Source organism: Paramisgurnus dabryanus, chromosome 9, assembly GCF_030506205.2.
Source record: "Paramisgurnus dabryanus chromosome 9, PD_genome_1.1, whole genome shotgun sequence".
NCBI classification, from domain to species: Eukaryota; Metazoa; Chordata; class Actinopteri; order Cypriniformes; family Cobitidae; genus Paramisgurnus; species Paramisgurnus dabryanus.
The window spans coordinates 40,854,436-40,873,670 of record NC_133345.1 but is presented as its reverse complement, the minus strand read 5'-3'; the positions used below and the strand labels follow the sequence as shown (position 1 = coordinate 40,873,670).

Here is a 19,235-nt window from a genome sequence, read left to right as displayed (position 1 = left end):
GAACCCGAGAGGTGATCCACAGCAGCGGGGTGGCCGATCGATGTGTGCCAAGAAGTATTGTTGGTTGTTTTTCAAAGCACAATATTGCTAAGCAAATGGTGACCAATAATGTGCATTTGCATGAGTATATATTGGAGAAAATGTAGTTGTTTGGATGTTGCATGGGCCAGGGTTTGCTAAACTGTTGCCTACAATCCATGCGTTTGTTGTAGTCCAAGAAGAGAAATTTAAGTTGGAGACGATAACTTGCATCGTCGTTTTGGGATTTGTACCTTTGCATATCGTTAACATGTACCAATACATGCCTACACACCGAAGAAAATGTCAAATCGTGAATTGGAAAATAGGTTCTCTTTAATCTTTAATTATTAAGGAATAATGTCAAAGCGACATGTGTTTCTGTTCAGGTAGATTGCAAAGACTTACTTATGCAAGGCATGCTGGGTAATAAAAGTCCACTGCTTTTAAAAGTTTGCCATTCATCATTCATAATAAAAACACTCCCCACTGCTCCACTCATACATATTCATTTGGCAAAAAGGACAAAGTGACACAGAATACCTACAAACTGCAGCTGTGCATGATGTTTAACAAAGTTTCTTGGTGTAAGAACAGTTGGGTGTCTGAAGTAAGAATTCATCAGCCTAAAACTTTCACTGTCAGTCATAAACATCAATGTAGAGTTAAAACTTCCTGTTTTTCCTCCTTCGAAAGATCTTTTTTTAAATCATAAATTAAAGAAGGCTTTTGATTTTCTTGTGTTAGGTTTTATTCTTAAATGAAAATTAAATGTGTGTATTTTACGTAAAGAACAAATCTGATCCCACATCTTACTTTTTCTGTGCCCTTTGCGATTGCTGTGGGGTGGGGGGGGTTGTATTATACGCTGTCTGTCGAACATGCGAGTGAAAGTTATGTATTAGGGCAATAACAGTCTCTGGATGTCAGTATGGTTATGTGTCTGAGTCAGAGCGGTGGTGGCTCTGTCATGTCATTAATTTTTGTGTCCCCTCCCAGCAAGGGCCCATGTATCTCATGGCCACCTTACCGTGGCCATCATGACGTATTTGGACACTTTTTGCACTGCATGAATTATCACAAAAACGTGTAGTTCTTCTGCTAGGGGGACTTCATATAACCTACTAAAAATACTAAAAGCTGGTTGAAATGCAATGCAGAGATGGCTTTGGAGATGAAAAGTCAGTGCAGGCCTAAAAAAAGATCTAGCTTTTTACGCAGATGTCACTTGGTTTGATATTGTGTACCTATTTAATTGAGACTGATTCATTATGAACTAATGGCCGCAGGGTTATGTGGCATAGATTCATACCACCTGGAAGCATGACTCATTATAAACTCTGCATGATCTCTGTATGAAATCGTTTTCCACATCAGAGTTTTATAATGACTTTCTCTTTATAGTTACATAACTTTTATGTTGCATTATCTTATTAAATGTAGATGGTGGCAAATAAATTCCATTAAATCCTGATACAAGTCCTAATCACCCATTTGCATTTAAAGGGCACCTATTATGCAAAATCAAAATCCACTAACAAGGTGTTTGTTCATAAATGTGTGTTGGCAGTGTATGAAAAAAACACCCTATGATGAATTTTTTTTTTTAGCAAACCATTCGGTTTTGCTTCTCTTGTTAACACTCTGGGGTCGGCTGCGGCGCGGGCGCCGCAAACTCTTTATTTTTCAATCACTCCCCAAAGAGACTTAGATAACTCTGCTGATTTTTGACATACAGATATGATTTATACATCATTTAAAACGTTAAATTGTCTAGTTTTTTTCTGTCCACTCCCAATAAAAACAGCATGTTGTGCTTTTCGCAAAATTAAGAAAATAAACATGATGCGCGTTTTGTTCTCTCTCCCTCAGTGAAGTCCTTTTAGAAACACGTCAGAAAAATTAACTGTAACTTAACGAATACTTGTCATAGAAACAAAAGATAAATGTCTACATAATGCTTGGAATGTCTGCTTTTGGAAGATGTAAGAAATCGAAAACAAATATTGTAATTCGTTGTTAACTGTATTAGAAGAGAGAGATGTACCGTCTTTCTTCTGTTGCTTCATTATCTATAATGAGCCACGCCCCGCTCCATTGAAGAAAAGAGCAGAGATCATCCATATTCATTAGTCAACCCCACAGTCAATGGACATTCCGTCTCTGCAGCCATTCACTGCTGTTTTGAGTTTTAATCCGAGTGCTGGAAACATGACATGTTTACTCGTAACTGTAACTAAAGTTATCTCCAGACGCAAGTGTGACTCCATCGACGTCCAAACGCACACACAAACACACAATGCCTCATATTTGAAGCGCTTTGTGGTATCATTATAAAAGATGCGATTGCACACATCACATAACTATTTACTCGCGCCTAAATCTCCAGACAGACGCGAGTGTGTGTTCGCCAGTGTGATGGGATCGATGTCCAAACTCACACAAAAACACATGATGCCTCATATTTGACACGCTTTGTGGTATTCTTATAAAAGACGATTGCAAACATCACATCTACTTGGTTACTCTTGCCTGTAAATAAAAGTTATGTCCATGGGCTTATGTTTTCTTTGTGCTTCCATCAGACGCGATAAACGGACAAACGCACACACAAACACACAATGCCTCATATTTGACCCACTTTGTATTAAGACACATCTAAACCCCAGTTTATTCGCGTATATCTCTGCACAGTAAGTTTATTTAACGCAGGATCACGCATGGGAAGGCATTTCTTTTGTGTTGCTTTCACAAACAAACACGTAACAATAATGGCGTCTTCACATTCCTGCCTGAAGGCTCATTATGCAGCTCATTATGCAATTGTTTTGTTCTTCAGCTGTCAATCACAGATTATTCAAGAGCTTCCAGCCTCCTTGCATATTGCCATCCTAACAAAAAGTGACTTTGAAATTGTAAATGAATATATTGTGTTATGTGAAGGAGTAAGCAGAATGATTTTCACATCATTTTAAAGAAAAAACTCTAGACTACAGGATCCTGTTTTGAAAAGTCTTGGGAAAACATGTTTAGAATGAGTTTTGTGGACTTATATCAGTCACTTAAATTTTTTTCTTTTTCAAAAACCATGCATAAACATTTTTCTCTCAAAAATACAAACATACATGTTAATCATATAATATAGTAGCCCAGTTTGTGCTGAATGCAGTGTTATAAGACTTTTGCCATTATTATGTTTTTAAGCAACTGAAAAAAGCACAAATGTCAGTGCAGGTCAAAACTTCTTCAGGGCCCTAAAAACCCCTTAGACCCCAGAGGGTTAATGTGACATCTCAAAAACAGCCCCACCCACGGCCACAGACTGACTGGTTATTTTTACCCAAAAGCTTTTCTACATGTATTTGTTAGCATGTTGTAGCACTAATGCGGCTAAAGATACTATAGACCCCTTGCACGTGACGTCACGCTCTACTCGCACGAATTATGGACGCAATGACGGACGGCGGAAGTGCTATGTTGTAGGCGGACGGCAAGCCAAACAAGTACGTGTTTGTGTTCGTTAGGGTCATAAAATGGTTATTTCGTGTTGCTGATGCACCTACCATTACAGAAAAGTGGCATAAATACATTATTTTTACATGAATGTTATTGTTTAATGCTGCAGTGACACCATAAATCATAGCTGCTAACTCCCACGCATCGCAATTGACCCCATTCTCACGCCACACATCCATTTTCACGATGTAAGTAGCTAAACCAGTGCTCGCAGTACTGACACTTTAATATTTTAGCGTACACTTCTCATGTTGCTGGTACTTTGCTGCAAAGAGTCAAAGAGCATTTCACTTTATGTGGCGCTGCGCAGGAAGTTCGGCAGCGAGGACATCAGAGTACCGCGAGAGCAAGTCGAAATGTTACAAAAGGGTCCGCCTTTACCTTTGCTCTCGCGTTACTCTGATGTCATACGCCGATCAGTCAGCTCCGCACCAGTCGAACACACAAAGCGTCAAGGTCTGGATGAGAAGCAGAGACCTGCCCGGATTCCACGCACACAGATACCCTCAGAAAACAGCAATTTTAATCAACCATCACTCGCGTGTGCATGTCTGTAATCAGTACAAGCCTGCGTGATGTTTGCTGTGACAGGTTTTAATAAAAGAGAAAAAAGTCAATTGATATTTGACATCTATAAACAATAATATATACAAAATATAATTATATGGTCTTGACATACACATTATATGTTGCTTTAGTTTAATATAAACTACTCATTTGGTTTATTTGATTGTGACAGTCCCTCTATCACCAATCACAAATCATCACTTTATGCTTCTCTTTCTCAGTGGATAAACTGAATCAAAGCTGCTGTCATCTGCAGTTATACATTTTACAGAGACCAGTATTCGTTAGATTTTAAGAACTTTTTTGGCACTTTTATCAGAAGGAAAGCATAATAGAAGTGTATAAAATAATAGCAAAGACTCTAATCTCAGGCATTTAAACTCAGTAAAGCTTTTATTTCAATTTAATTTCTAAAATATGATTCGATTTGTATTGTGAACCATTTTACCGCAGTCTTTTCCAACTATTTAACACAGGAATAGCTAAAATCCACACTATTATCAATTGGCAAATGGTTAGGACTATATAAAAAATTATTACCACAACCCCCACCCCCCCAAAAAAATCTCACTCCAAGCTAAACTCAGAAGTTGGCAGCTCTGCAGACTTTTAAAAGCCTTAAGATCAGCACCAGTGTATGGGGATATCCCGTTTACCACATAGTGGTACAATTCATGCGGGCTGAAGTCGGGCAGACTCGGCGTTTAATGAGGTCCGTGAAAATTGAAGGAGGAAGAAGGTAAGTGTCGGTATCCAGTCCCGCTATCTTTAACTTCTCTAAATAGCGCTTTTTGTGAGGACCTACCAAATGCCCTACCTCGACCGATAACGGCACAACAACTTCCTTAATATAAGAAGCCATGTATTTTAGTGTAATATATATTTAAACTGTTTAAAACTAATCAAAAATCCCGCTCGTCTATTACTAATCAACCTAGTGCGTCAGTGATTTTGCCGTCCAGCATGGCGTCGTCACGTGGTCTAGGTCACGTGTTTGCAAAGGGTCTATTGTCCCAGACTGTATTAGGAATCAGATCTATTTTAACTAAAAGCGCTCACTGTCTGTTGGTAAAGGAGTGAGGAGCAGTAGCTCATTTGCATTTAAAGGGCCCCTAACCTAGGTGTTTTCAGCAATATAAAAATAATCTCTAGTATCCCCAAAATGTGTCTGGAAAGTTTCAGCTCAAAATACACCACAGATTTTTCATTATATGCTGTTGAACATGGCCGTTTGTTGCTGCAATGCAAAACGCACTGTTTTTGTGTGTGTTTCTTTAAATGCAAAGAAAGTTTCTGTTCCCCTCCCCGTATGCAAAGTAGGAGGTACAGCGCTTACATATGTGCTTTGTACTACTTTAAAACGTTTCTCTGGCAGAAGATTAAACTACGCACTCATAAGCCGGAGTCTGTGAGCGGTTATGGGTGTGGCGTAATCAATATGACATCACATTGATGGGGGATCCCCAACAGCCTGTTTTGTGTGATGGTTGCAGTTTAAAGGAGATTTCATAATTTTATTATTATGTTATTATTTGTTTAATAACAGGATGTTTCTGCACACAAACTGGCGACTCATTTTCTGATAGAAACACATTTAAAAGTGCATTTTCTAGATTGGGGGGGCTTTAAACATAAACATTTTTTTTACTGATTATACAATAAAATGTTTATAATAAATAAACATTTTGATTAAGTAGTTAAATTAAACAATATACATGAATTTCAGAACAAATATGAAACAAAGAATACATTTTAGGACCAAACTGAAGTACTGAATGATGCAGCAGAAAGAACGGTGATGGTTGATCTCTTTTGCATGTGTTTCACAGCTTTGCCGCAGTGGATCAGTATGATAAATGACACTCAACTGGACAGTGGAGAGCAGCTCCGTTGGGAATGCCGAGCCGCAGGAAAGCCCAGGCCGACCTACCGCTGGATGCGTAATGGAGAAATGCTCAACCCACAGGTACACGGCACAAGCATGTAAAGAAATATCACAAATGAGAACACAATGTTGTTTCGTATCCGCTCGAATACCTAGCGAGACGCCTACGTAAATAGGCAGCACGCAAAGGCAAATTTCCCAAGCATGGATGGTATAATTATGCTGGAATTAGGGATACTTTTGTGTGGACGAATTCAAAGGCAGCATCACATGAATCAATTGCAGAGACGGTGTTAATGCCCATGACGCTGTTTTGCAACAGCACCCTAGACGGCATTGAACAGAGAGCAAATGAAGACTTTATTTAATCGGCTTCTCAAATGTTTCATGCGTGGAAAATGACCACGGTAATATCGCGTACTGTATGTCTCCAACAGAGATTTTAAATCATCTCAAGTATCTGAGCTACACTATTCACAATACATTTGAATTTGTACAAACCCTCACATCAATGTTTGTCTCTACTTGTATCAAGAAGAAACATCTAAGAAAAATCTAGACCACGGGATAACCGAAAATCTAATGTAATCTCCTGAGCTACAAATAACCAACCTAATGACATCTTCTCTGTCTGGAGAGATTGTTCACACACATCTCATATCAGTTACCAAAAATATACCTATACCTTTCTCTTCCCATTTATACGGAAAGACTCTGAGAGTTAATGTGTGAGAACATTGCATTACATATCATTAAGTGGACCAATAATGGAAGTCTGACAAGTTACATTATCTTTACTTAAAAGAGTTTCACGTTGTAGTCACCGCGGTGGCTGTATAATTGACATTAGTGAGGATGATTGGAGCAGCAGGCCGACAGGTGAAGATGTGCTTGTAAAGCGATTCTTGTCTTCCCCACAGAGCAGAGTGGAAATGGTGAACGGGGAATTGATCATTCACAAGTTGGAGCAGTCGGATTCGGGAATGTACCAGTGCATTGCCGAGAACAAATATGGAAGCGTCTACTCCAACGCAGAGCTCAAAATACTGGGTAACTGCATTTACATTGACGTCCTGTTTTTAGCCCGGAAAAAAATTCCGGGTTCGATACGAGTTAAGCTCGATGTACTTCAACTGTGACTACTGTATTGCTTATTACCATATGGTCATTGCTACTCAGTTTGAAAAAGCAATCACTGCATTTACAGTAATGCTTTAACAATGCAGGATGTTCTGGGGAGTTTAAAAGCGAACCGGTGGTGCATGCGTTATGCTAAAGTCAATTTCTAACAAATCATTTATGATAACAGAATTTCCATTTTTGGGTGAACTATCCCTTTAATAGTCATTTTACAATTTTACGGTTAAGGTGTCTTTACAGTGCCAAGTTAAGGCAAAGACATTTTAATTGCTATGTTAATGCATACAGTATGGTATCCCATCTTTGAACAGTATTAGATGTGTAATGCACATTGCCATTGTGGTATATGCCAAATATGATGGTATATATTGTAAAAAGGGCTTCATTTAAACAAATCTGTACTTATTTTATGCATTTAACAATTACGATGCAAGTGCAAAAAAAAGAGTAATTGATTTATTGCTAATGACTGAACGAGGTTAAAAAGGCCATTTAACCCCAGAAGGTAAAATTTCTCTTTGTAAGCAATGAGCAAGCCAGCTATTGACAGGTGGATTTGAATCAAAACCAATAAATTATCCACATGCTCTGAAACAGACTTTGTAGAATGGAAAAAAGACCACGCAGCAAATCCATTTATGCTTTTCATTCATTTTTTTTACGGAAATGAAAAGCCTGCTGGCAGCACATTTGAGGAAGGACACAAACTTTGGTAATTTTGAGTTTGGTTTCCAAACCGAAGACTTGCACAGAGAGAGCTGTCACAAACAGACAAAAAGCTAATAAATGCAGACAAGTTTAAAAGAAAGACACAGAAAAGGGAAAAATGTTGCGTTGGCTCGCATTTGGTTTGTTCGTCTGTCTGGGTGTAATAATAGCAAAAACATTGGCGTCTAGGATCAGACAATGGAAAGATGCACACTGTTTACTGAGGACGCCCTCATTTTCTCCCTGTCAGCTTTGATTCTTCTACACATGTGGCCGTCCTGACGTCACTTTCCTGTGGGTCATTTTAGATTTCTATTCCTCATTATGGTCATGTACGTCTGTTGGTCTGCAGTTGTTTGAGAAACACAAACAAGTCTTTCTTTGACAGGACTAATGTTGATTTGAAAGCCTCGTGACTCAATTTAGGATTGGAAAGACAAAATATACAAACATATAGACGGTTTCAGCAGTAACAACATAAACAAGTGGCTGTCGTGGTCAACACGTAACTTCCGGTAAACTCCGCTAAGAATAAATAACAACAAAGTACTTTAAACTTAGTTTATTAATATAACAAGCAAAAAACAACACATATATTACATAGGAAACCAAAACATTTGTTATTTTCGAAGAGGCATTTGTTCAAGAGATCAGTTTAGCAACTAGTCAGACCATTAAAAAAATGAAACCGGAAGTAAAGTTCGGATCCAGACGTGTATCGCGTCAGCGCACGTGCGTCCAATGAAACCGTCTATACTGTACTGTACATTCCTCTTATATTTGCCATATTATGCCAATATTATATATTGGCTGTTATTCATACGCACATGCGGTGACACGATTACGCATCTGGTCGGACCTTTAGTTCCAGTTTTAATGGTCTGACTAGTTGCTAAACTGAACTCTTGAACGAATACCTTGTCGAAAATAACAAATGTTTTGGTTTCCTATGTAATCTACATGTTGCTTATTTTGCTTGTTATATAAATAAACTACTCTAAAAGTACTTTGTTGTTATTTATTCTTAGCGGCGTTTACCAGAAGTTATGTGTGTTCCACGAAAGCCACTTGTTTATGTTGTTACCAGTAATGCGCGTGTCAATGTACAAACAACCCACACACAACTGACATTTTGTGGGTTTTTTTGCTATGGCAATTGGGATGGCAAAAAAAAATATTATATTGTACCTGACCAGCTTCCTGGCCCACATTTTTTAAAAGTAGTAATTGTTTAAAATATTTAATTGGCATCTTTATTTCAAACGACCAGACCGACCCAAATATCACTGAAAATATTTTTGGATGACTCATAACCGTGGGTAAGATTTACTATTTATAGGTTTGTGTTAAGTAGAATAATAATTTTTGTTTTATTCTGTCAACTGCCAACAACATTCTGCCCAATTTTTAATAAAAATGATTTTTTATTTGCATTTATTTACTGAAAATTGAAACGAGGGAAAACAAGGTCAAAATAACAAAAAAGGTGCAGTGTTTTTCGATCTTTAATACTGCAGAGAAAACAAGTTCAAATTAATTTCTCAACAACAAAATAGTTTTACATGTATTTTATAAAAAAATCAAAAATCAATTTTTTGTGTGTAAAAACACAAATTTTTTGTTACATCTTTCATGGGTCTTGTCATGCTCCCAGTCTTTTAGATTTGCTGTTGGGTGACTTTATGAACTATCGAGGTTTGCTTTTGTTGAAATTTAACAGATACTGGACTGAAATGGTCACAATACATGTTAAAATGATGATTAAAGTCAAGAGTGGTTTCTTATTTTTTTCTGCGGCTGTATCTATCTATCTATCTATCTATCTATCTATATACATATATATATATACATATATACATATAAATATATATAGTCTTATAATCCAATGATGAGATTTGGAGCATAAAAGTTTGATTACACATTGATTTCAAAATTTGACATGACCTTACTCAGTCCATATTAACTATATAAAGATTATATTTTCACTGAATGTTCTGTAGGATGATGTTGTGTAGAAACAGCCCAGTCTCACGAAATTATGTACCTATATTCACGTTAATTTTTTATTTCTGCGTTTTTCGTGATCGTATCACAAATTACTGTTTACATGTCATATTCACGTATTGGTTACTCTTTGGTTTAGGGTTAGATTTACATAAAAAGACATCCTTACCAGAAAACCAAATCTAACCCTAACGCCAGGTGACAATGGTTAAAAAAAATCAGAAAATATAAAAAAAGAAATCCAAAAAAATTGTGACATCCTAACGCATACGCCAAATCTAACCCTAAACCGAAGCGACAATGGTGAGAAAATAGGACAAAACAGTTGAGTAACCAATTCGTGACAATGACACGAAAACAGAAATATCACAAAAACACAGAAATTCGTGACAGTATCACGAAAAGAATCAAAAATGTACGTGAATATAGGTACATAATTTCGTGAGACTGGGCTGTTTCTACACAACATCATCCTACAAAATGTAAAGAACATTGTGGTATATGCCAAATATGATGTATGTTGTAAATAGGGCTTCATTTAAACAAATCTGTACTTATTTTATGCATTTAACGATTAACGCAGACGCCAGATCTAACCCTAAACCGAAGCGACAATGGTTTGAAAATAGGAAAAAGCAGTTGAGTAACCAATACGTTACAGTGACACATAAACAGAAATTTGTGATACCGGCACGAAAAAACACGGACATTTGTGACAGTATCACGAAAAAAAAAAATTACATGACTGTAGATACATAATTTTGTGAGACTGGGTTATGTAGAAAACGGAAAACATCACAAAAATATTAGTTTATCTAGGTTTTCACAGACTGGTTCTTACACACACATGCACGCACACACGCACACACAGACAAACCAAACGCTAAACTAAGCAACGTTTTTCTTTCTGTTTCTTTCTTTTAAACTCTTAAACTGCATTTATTTGCTTTTTGTTTGTGTCAGCTCTCTCTTTGCGCAAGTCTTCAGTTTAACCAATCCTTATGGACACCAAACCCAATATCACCAAGGTTTGTGTCCTTCCCCAAATGTGCTGCCAGCACGGCAGTTACCCTTTCTGGTCATTTTGACACACATGCACCTTTGCTAACTGGAATCTGAACATTATTAAATGCAATGCAATTTTCCTGGAACTGTGCCTCACTAAATTTCCCCCTCGCTGGTCCATTTCCCTCTGGCTGAAAAGTGCTTGTTTAGTGGAGAGACGGCCAGACAGATTTCTGTTCATTTTTCAGATGTATTTGTGTCAAATCCCTCAGTTACTCTACGCTGATGTAAAGAGCTGTTCTCTTTGTGTATTCTGCGTATAAATGCAAACACATATTGCAGCGACATATTACACCCCATTCACATCAGGCTCCGGGTCAGGGTCCGGCACAGCCCACAATTCATTGCACGGCTATGTGGCTTGTAGGCAATGAAGTGAGAGGCACAATCTGTGCATAAAACCTCTTAGTATTCACAGTAAGCATGTCAAAACTATCAGTTATAAAATATATTCAGATGCCCGTAAATGCCATGCAGCATACACAAAAACACTCTTCTGCTGGTTGAACCGCACACTAGGGCTTAAAGAAAGATCTTCACTGGTCCAGACTCTTCACTTATAACAGGAGTGGTGGGAATCGAAGCCCTTAGGCAAGTGCTGAGATTAAAATGGCGTCTTTTCTAATGTCACCCGTGAAAACATGGTTCGACCTTTGACTAACCACTCCTGTTGAGTCCTGTCAGCGTGTAGCTACAGGCCCCAGAAGACTCGAGCAGCTCTGCAGACATCATCACTTTTAGCTCTGCTCTGTAAAATATCATCACACAAAATATCTTCTCCCAAACCAACAAAGACAGAAAGATTTTTTTAGTCTTGGTGCAAAAAAAAAAGGATAGGAAACTCATAAAAGACTCAGTGGAGATCTGGGACCTAATTTATTTTTCTTCTGCTGCTGCTTTGGGCTCAGTACTTCCAAGAATCATCCCAAGACAACCGGCATCACGTGAATATTTACAAAAGTAAACGTCAGAAACTGAATTACATTTGCGGAACGACTGTGAGAGTAAATTCCAATTTTGTGTATTTGGTACCCATTGTGTAAGCTTGTATTTTGTCTCTCAAGGTTCTGTTTTTGTATTTATGAACAGCGTCAGCACCCATCTTCAGCACCAATCCTATCCGACTCATTGCCACCGTGGGGAGAGACGTCTCTTTGGAGTGCCGGCCCCGTGCGTCACCAAAACCAAGAATTACATGGAAGAAAAACGACAGGAGAGTCCAAACAAGCCGAAGGTGAGCCTCAGTCCCAGCAGAGACATTGTGACCTCTCTGACCTAGCATGTTTTGCATGAAAGTGCAATAATTATAAGGATTTTCACTGAAGCAGTGACACGCCGATCCTAAGGGTCTATGTTTCCATTGGATTCCAATTAAATATGCTGATAAACACGCACACATTTACATGAATCTACGTGCATGGGGACTTTAATCAATGTTGTTGTCCACCTATAATGGGTCTCACGCTGGGTTCGGCTCTGTTGTGATGTTATGTCATGACAGGTTTGTTTGTGCTCACAGCTGGCCAGTTGGCTCTGTGAAGTTGCTTTGTGATCGATGTCCTGTTTATACGGTTGGTTATACATACAGTATGTGTAAATATATACGTTTGTGCATGTGTGCCTTATTATATTAACCACTACATTATGGTGTCATATAATAGAGTTTAGTGTTGGGCGATATGCCCCATTTTGAGATCGTCCTATCATCAGATCGCCGATACACCATAGTATCGGGGGGCGGGGCAGTAATTTACTCATTTATTTATTTGTTCATTTTTACTTATTTATGACAAGTCACCTGATTGGTGGACAAAAAAGGGCAACACTGTCATTACTGCAACCTTTTTAAAACTGATGCCATTAATCAGTTAAAACATTTTCATTTGCATATTTGCGGTTTCAACAGTCAAGATTGGAGGAAAAGCCTTGTCAAGCCGACTGAATTAAAATAGCACACTGTTGCTTTAAAAACCTGCTTGTCTCGCGCCACTACATCAGTGACAGGTTAAGTATGAAGTGTTTGAAACGAGAAACAGATAACCCAGGATTCCATTAACCTGGGGTTTAGAATAAGCTGGGGTTAACTATTTCAAGTGCGAAAAGCCGTTAAGTAACTTTATGAAGCGCTTGAAATGTTTGCAAAGGTATAAATTCACCAAACAGTTTGCATGGTGCAAAAAGCAGCATCTTTCTTTCGACAAGCACCGCTTATCCCCTTTTAAATTCAATAAACGAAGGCATTGCTAGTCTTTTAGTGCACATGTGTCCTGCTGACAAAGCTCACTTTACTCAGACTCAGACACAATAAACCGCACTGGACTATTACCACTGACAGAAAGCCAGCAGTAAGGAAACCTTTTAATACTGCCGGTTATGTCAATTGCTTGTAGGTTTGGCGAAGAGAGAACTTCACAGCTTGGGACCAATATTGACTTAAGACATACACGTCTCTTTTCAGATTTGTTTTTGGCTCAGTACAGGCTGCATTCGTGTTGTTTTGAGATGTGTTGGCTGTGATGTCATACAATGATTGGCTGTTATTAAACATCTGGCCTTGTATTTTAGTAAAAACATATAAACGTGTGTGTGTGTGTGTGTGTGTGTGTGTGTGTGCGCGCGCGCGTGCGTGCGTGTGTGTGTGTGTGTGTGTGTGTGTGCTTTTAAGCGTAAGATCTAATTTATATGTAATACAGATGTCCCTGTATCTCCAACCTGTGAATTCACTTGGTTGTGGGACTCGAACCCACCACCTTTGCATTTACACAATGCTCTTTGTGTTAAAAATGAATTACAATGTAAAAGATTATTATTTTGTACATGAAGATAAAATGCCTACATGTCATGATGGATAGTCAATGCATCAGAATTATTCATTTGAAGTAATGACGAATGCAATAATCTCTGTTTCCTTAACCGTTCAGAATTTGTTCAAAGAAAATGGGAGATGAGACTCTGATTGGTTTATTGCATGTTACGCCCGAAACACACCCACCCATGACTTATTAAAGGTCACACATTTCTAAGCTTTGTAGAGTTTTATTTTATGTTATGATGTCTTTATGATATATATTTGCTGTTTAAGTACCAAAAACAATCTCTATATATTTTTTACAGCTCCTCTTTCAGGAGCTCTGCTAAGAACAGGTCGTTTTGGCCTGTAATTAGTAATATTCATGAGCCTCTCTTCTGATAGGCCTGTTGTTTTATGAGTGAAATATGCAGTTGAAATAATGTTACCCATGGAAGTACAGGGTTTCCTGCAGAACATTTGTTAGTTAAGGTGGTAGGGTGGGCGGGTCAGGGGGCGTGGCAATCAAAGGGGTGGGGCGTACACGTCATGATGAAAATTAAAATATTTGTATTTAAAACACTCAATTAAAACTTAATTTTGAAGAAACTATGACATAAAATGAACACATACTAGATTATTAATGAATGATATGTTTTTACCTCTAACGGGAATAGCTGCGTGATGAAGTGAAACTTAAGGGTTAATAAACACAAACTGAAGCAGATGTTGTAGAACGTCTGGCAACGATGATGGATAGCGCAAAAAATGGTAAAAACTGATTATTTCCCACTATAAATTGCTTAAATATATAATAAATATCTTAAAGTGCCCGTATTATGAAAAACTCACTTTTTCTGGGTTTTGGGGTGTTATTTTGTGTCTCTGATGCTCCCACACGCATACAAACTTGGAAAAAAATCCATCCATGCTGTTTTGAGTGAGATACAGGTTTCTGAATGTCCTCTGCCTTGAGTCTCAGATTGCGCGAGTTAAAACTCAGCTCCGTTGTGACGTAACAAAAAGTTCCGTCACATTCAGTTTGAATTTTCCCGCCCACCACCCCACTCGCAGGTCTCCACCCACCAGGTAGCTAGAGAGCATAGAGCAGTCACTTGAATGAGACCCTCTGTGCTGTTATCATCTCTCACGGAAATAACAGCGCTATTTGGATATTATGGATTATACTCCCACCTACTTTTAAAAACAAAGTTTTAACGCGTGGTTATTGGAACCCGGAGTAATCTTATATACAGTGTGTTACGACGCAAACAGTCCTCAGATTGTAGGCGATAAGACCTTCATGCGAAATCTGATGTAAACAACAGACTATGTATCTATATTTCACGGAGTATAAGCATTTGTGGACAAAATTGGTAATTGGATGTATTTTATTGGACTTTCATGGATCATTCACACATCTGAAACAGACTGGATTCGATTCGCGATCTTTGTATATCAACAAAAAAAGGTAAGAAGTTGTCGGGTCTTCTCTTTGCATCATATCAAAACAGAAGTCACGTTGTATTTTGCATGTTGTCATCTTTTGTCACAAAAACTACATTAATGATGCTAGAGCTAAAAGCTTTTTGCCAAACTAACCGAGACCGTACGCCCCGGCTTTTCTGACGAGGCGAGCCTCTAATAACTTTACGGTCCGCATAGATATATAAGTTACACGGTCCGGACCTCCCGCTAGCTTCTAGCAATTAGCACGCGGTCCACAAGCAGTATACATCCCCCGCCGGGTCTTAATTTCTGTAATTTGCGAAAATAATGCGTTTGAAAATGTTTTATAATGGGAATATGTTAGCATTGTCCAGGGAAAACGAGTTTATTGTTGTGACTGCTAACGTAACATCACAATTTACTCTGGAATCATTGTGTGTCATGAGTTTCTTCTCCTGTAGTGTACTTATTAGTGATACTTTTCTGCATGATTTGTCTGTTGGCAACATAAACCGTTAATAATAATAATATATAAAATAATAACACAGTATGGTCTGCACTGCTCACGATACCACTGAGCATGCGCACGATCACATGACGTTAGTAGTGGGGCGTGATCAAAGGAGCAGCAGCTCATAAATATGTAAGACTAGCTCAAAACGGCACAATCTAAACTGCCCTGAAAAAGAGGCTACTAGAGATGGGTAACAATCTTTTCCTACAAGCTTTTTCGAGCAAACAACTTTTGAAACATGCTTTATGGAACTCATACACCTATATAACTTGTGGAAAAGCAGTCATAAGATGGGCACTTTAAAGGAGTGTAACTACTGCAGCATGTAAATAATGCACATAAATAAAGTGAGCAAGAGCGCTCAACAATTATATCAAATCAACAGGCAGGTTGCTCAAACAACAAAAATCTAATTTACAAAAACTATAGACTAATACAATAAAAAGGGTTAAATAACCCCAAAACATATGTCCACTTACAGTTCTCACGGACATGCGTTTTATCAACTGGCTATCCTCCAGACATGACGGACCACATCTTATCTCATTTCGGCCGTGTGGCGCGCGAGCATGCTCACGATCTGAAGCGCGTCTGCACTATTCTCTGAAATGTTTTATCAACTGGCTAGTTATCCTCCAGACAGTGACCGTCCGGACCACGTCTTTCTCATTTCGCCCGTGTGGTGCGCGTGCCCGCTCGCGGTGTAAAGTGCGTCCGCGCTATTCTCTGATACGCACTTGACGGCCTTTTATGCAGCGATTACTTTTTTTTGACGACCTAGTCAAGGCGGTAGGGTTTCCCAGCTTAGGCGGGCCGCCTGAACTGAAAAGTGCTGCGGGAAACTCTGAAGTACACTAAATGTTAGTTTCTGCACACTACATGTTAGAGATTTTAACCTTACCATGTTTAACCAACAGGGCTAGTGTCTGTAATTTAAGAAAACAAACAACAGAAGCCTGTGCAATGATTTAGTTTCCTGACATCCATCGACTGAACAGCATTTTCTCACATGGTGTGATATTCCTTAGGGGTTTGTTTGGCAAAAAGGGGGTGGAATATTGGCCAATAAGGGCCAATAAATATACAAGCATCAGAACTTTAGTCAAGTATTTAAGGTCACAAAAATGTCAATATACCTGTATTATATTTTTTTCTTTTTGACATTGTTTCTCTCAAAAGATGAGCTCAAACTAGACATGCACTGAATTGTGTGTGATTGAATAAATTAAGTGGGTTACAGTCTTTTTTATCTAACATATTCCTATTATACTTTTCACTGGTTCTTGTAGAATGCTAGGTGAATTTGCATATTACAACCAATTCTGACATTTTACACTGTATAACCATGTGCTAATTCATAACCTTTCCATGATCGCATTTTCATATTAAGATGCAAATTCATGAACGATCATAAGTCTTTTTATTGCCTTTCATTAAGCATTTCACTCCTGCTGAGGTAAAAACAAGGTCATGTCCTAACTTTTGTTGTAAATAAGTCGTAAAACACTCCACCACCAAAAAAACACAAATATATTGCCTTGCTTATTAATAAAAATCTTGCCTTACACAAATACACACACACACACACACACACACACACACACACACACACACACACACACACACACACACACCTTAACTAACAGGTACAAGAGACCCAGTGTCCCCAGTTTGCCACATATTTATCACAGGCCGGGCTGCGTTGCAAGTGTACATTGTGAAATTATTTACTGGCTCTTTTTGCTGACAGTGGTGCTGCGGCAAAGCAGGCAATTTATTCTGAGAAATAGCCACCGGGATTTGTGCTCTTTTAAATTGTCCTGCAAAATGGCTTCGGCCCAGACCGACCATAATGCGCAACCGTGCAGGACTCGGCACGGACCGCAGAACGACTGTAAAAATGTCCACACGCAGCACAAAGCCCGTTCTCACCTTGACACCCTTTCTCACATCTTATCAAACTATAGCTCCATTCTCTCAAATCAATAATTCAAAAGTAATGTTGTAACCAGCATTCAGATACTGTTTGCCCTTCCAACAGCTGCACGCCCTGCTGTTAAAGATATAGTGGATTTATAAGAAAGTGATGCTGAGGTCGGCCTCGTGGTTTGTGAGATGGAGAGTACATGGAGTCGTTCTCAAAGCCGTGCGAATCGCATTTGAAATGATGCTGTCTGCTGTGTGATAGATGTTTGTTTATAGATAGTGACTACTGATAGATGAAAGACTTGACCAGGCCGAAAATGCTTCGTTCTTCGGGTAACAAGGTGATGAATTGACTTGGAGCTTGCGTGATGTGATATATCTTGCGGCAAATTTGTCAGAGCTGAGCAATTTATCGTATTTTCTGCTTTTGTGACATTACAAAGGCAGATATAGTTCTCTGGTTGTCTGTTGCCTTTTGTTGCCTTTGTGTTTTGGTGATGCTACATCTTTGTCTAGGGGATTTTTTTAGTGTGAGCGCGTATTTAAAATTATTAATATTTAATTGCATTCAAGCTTTACAATTTTATCAGTATGTCTGTACCTTGGGAATTGAACCATGACTTTTGCACTGCCAGCACAATGCTCTACCAATCAAACTATCAATATTATTACATTTACAGGTACATTGTAAAAAACATGTGTTGGTTTAACTTAAAAAAGTATGTTACTTGGTTGCTGTGAAAAAATGAGTTAATTCACCTTTAACAATCATTTTTTTTTTGAGTCAACTTATATTTTTAAATAAACTCATTCCCCGCCAGCCATTTTTTTTAAAGTTGCCCTCCAGCATTTTTGTGACTTTCACAAAAGTTTCACAAAATGCCTTCCAGGAAAATTTTCTTCTAAAAATATGTAAACATACAAATATATCAAATGAAAAAACAGACCCTCTGCTTTCAAACAAACAATACACAAACAAATTTAAATATACCAAGCCCCTAAGGTGACATTGGAGTAAAAAAAATCAGTAACACTTTATTTCGATAGTCCACTTTAGACATTTTACTAATTATAAGTAACTTTGCAAATACTTATCAACTACCAATCTTTAGAGAATTAGTAGACTGTCTGCTTAATATCTACTTACACCTTATTGTGATGATATCTCAACAGACATTCAACTTGACTATAAGTATCTTTTCAGGTGCATGTCAACTAATTCCACTAACCCAAACCTCTTCCCTTACCCCAACCCTTACAGTCTACTAATACACTAATGACAGTTAGTTGACGTATAGTTGCAAATTATTGAAACGTAGTTGGCAAGTAGTTGCAAAGTTATTTCTAGTTAGTGGAGTAATTTTTTCTCCATGTCCCCTTAGAGGCTCCGTATAAATATGAGTATTTTTCTTTAAAAATATTTTTTTTTAGCAAAAAGCTGAAATACATTTTTGAAGGAGATCTATGGAGCCCCTAAGGGGACATGGAGCAAAAATGAAATAAAGTTTAGTTTCGCGTGCGTATGTGAAACTATTGCATGCGCACGTTAAACTATCGTGTAAGCATGTGAAACTACACTTTTAAAAAAATCTGCACATGAAGGTTTCGCGTGAGCACATGAAAGTTTCACGTGATCACATGAAACTAAACTTCAG

At 38.2% G+C, this 19,235-nt stretch overlaps 1 protein-coding gene across 2 annotated transcripts in view; it reads left to right on the top strand.

The window, feature by feature from the left end:
- Positions 1-19,235, top strand: part of cntn5 (contactin 5) — a 286,113-nt gene that overhangs the window by 218,493 nt on the left and 48,385 nt on the right. For both annotated transcript variants that reach the window (XM_073815840.1, XM_073815839.1), the window contains exons 10-12: positions 5,931-6,067; positions 6,907-7,036; positions 11,993-12,137. In XM_073815840.1, the coding sequence (XP_073671941.1) occupies positions 5,931-6,067; positions 6,907-7,036; positions 11,993-12,137 (412 nt within the window). The remainder of the gene's footprint in view (positions 1-5,930; positions 6,068-6,906; positions 7,037-11,992; positions 12,138-19,235) is intronic.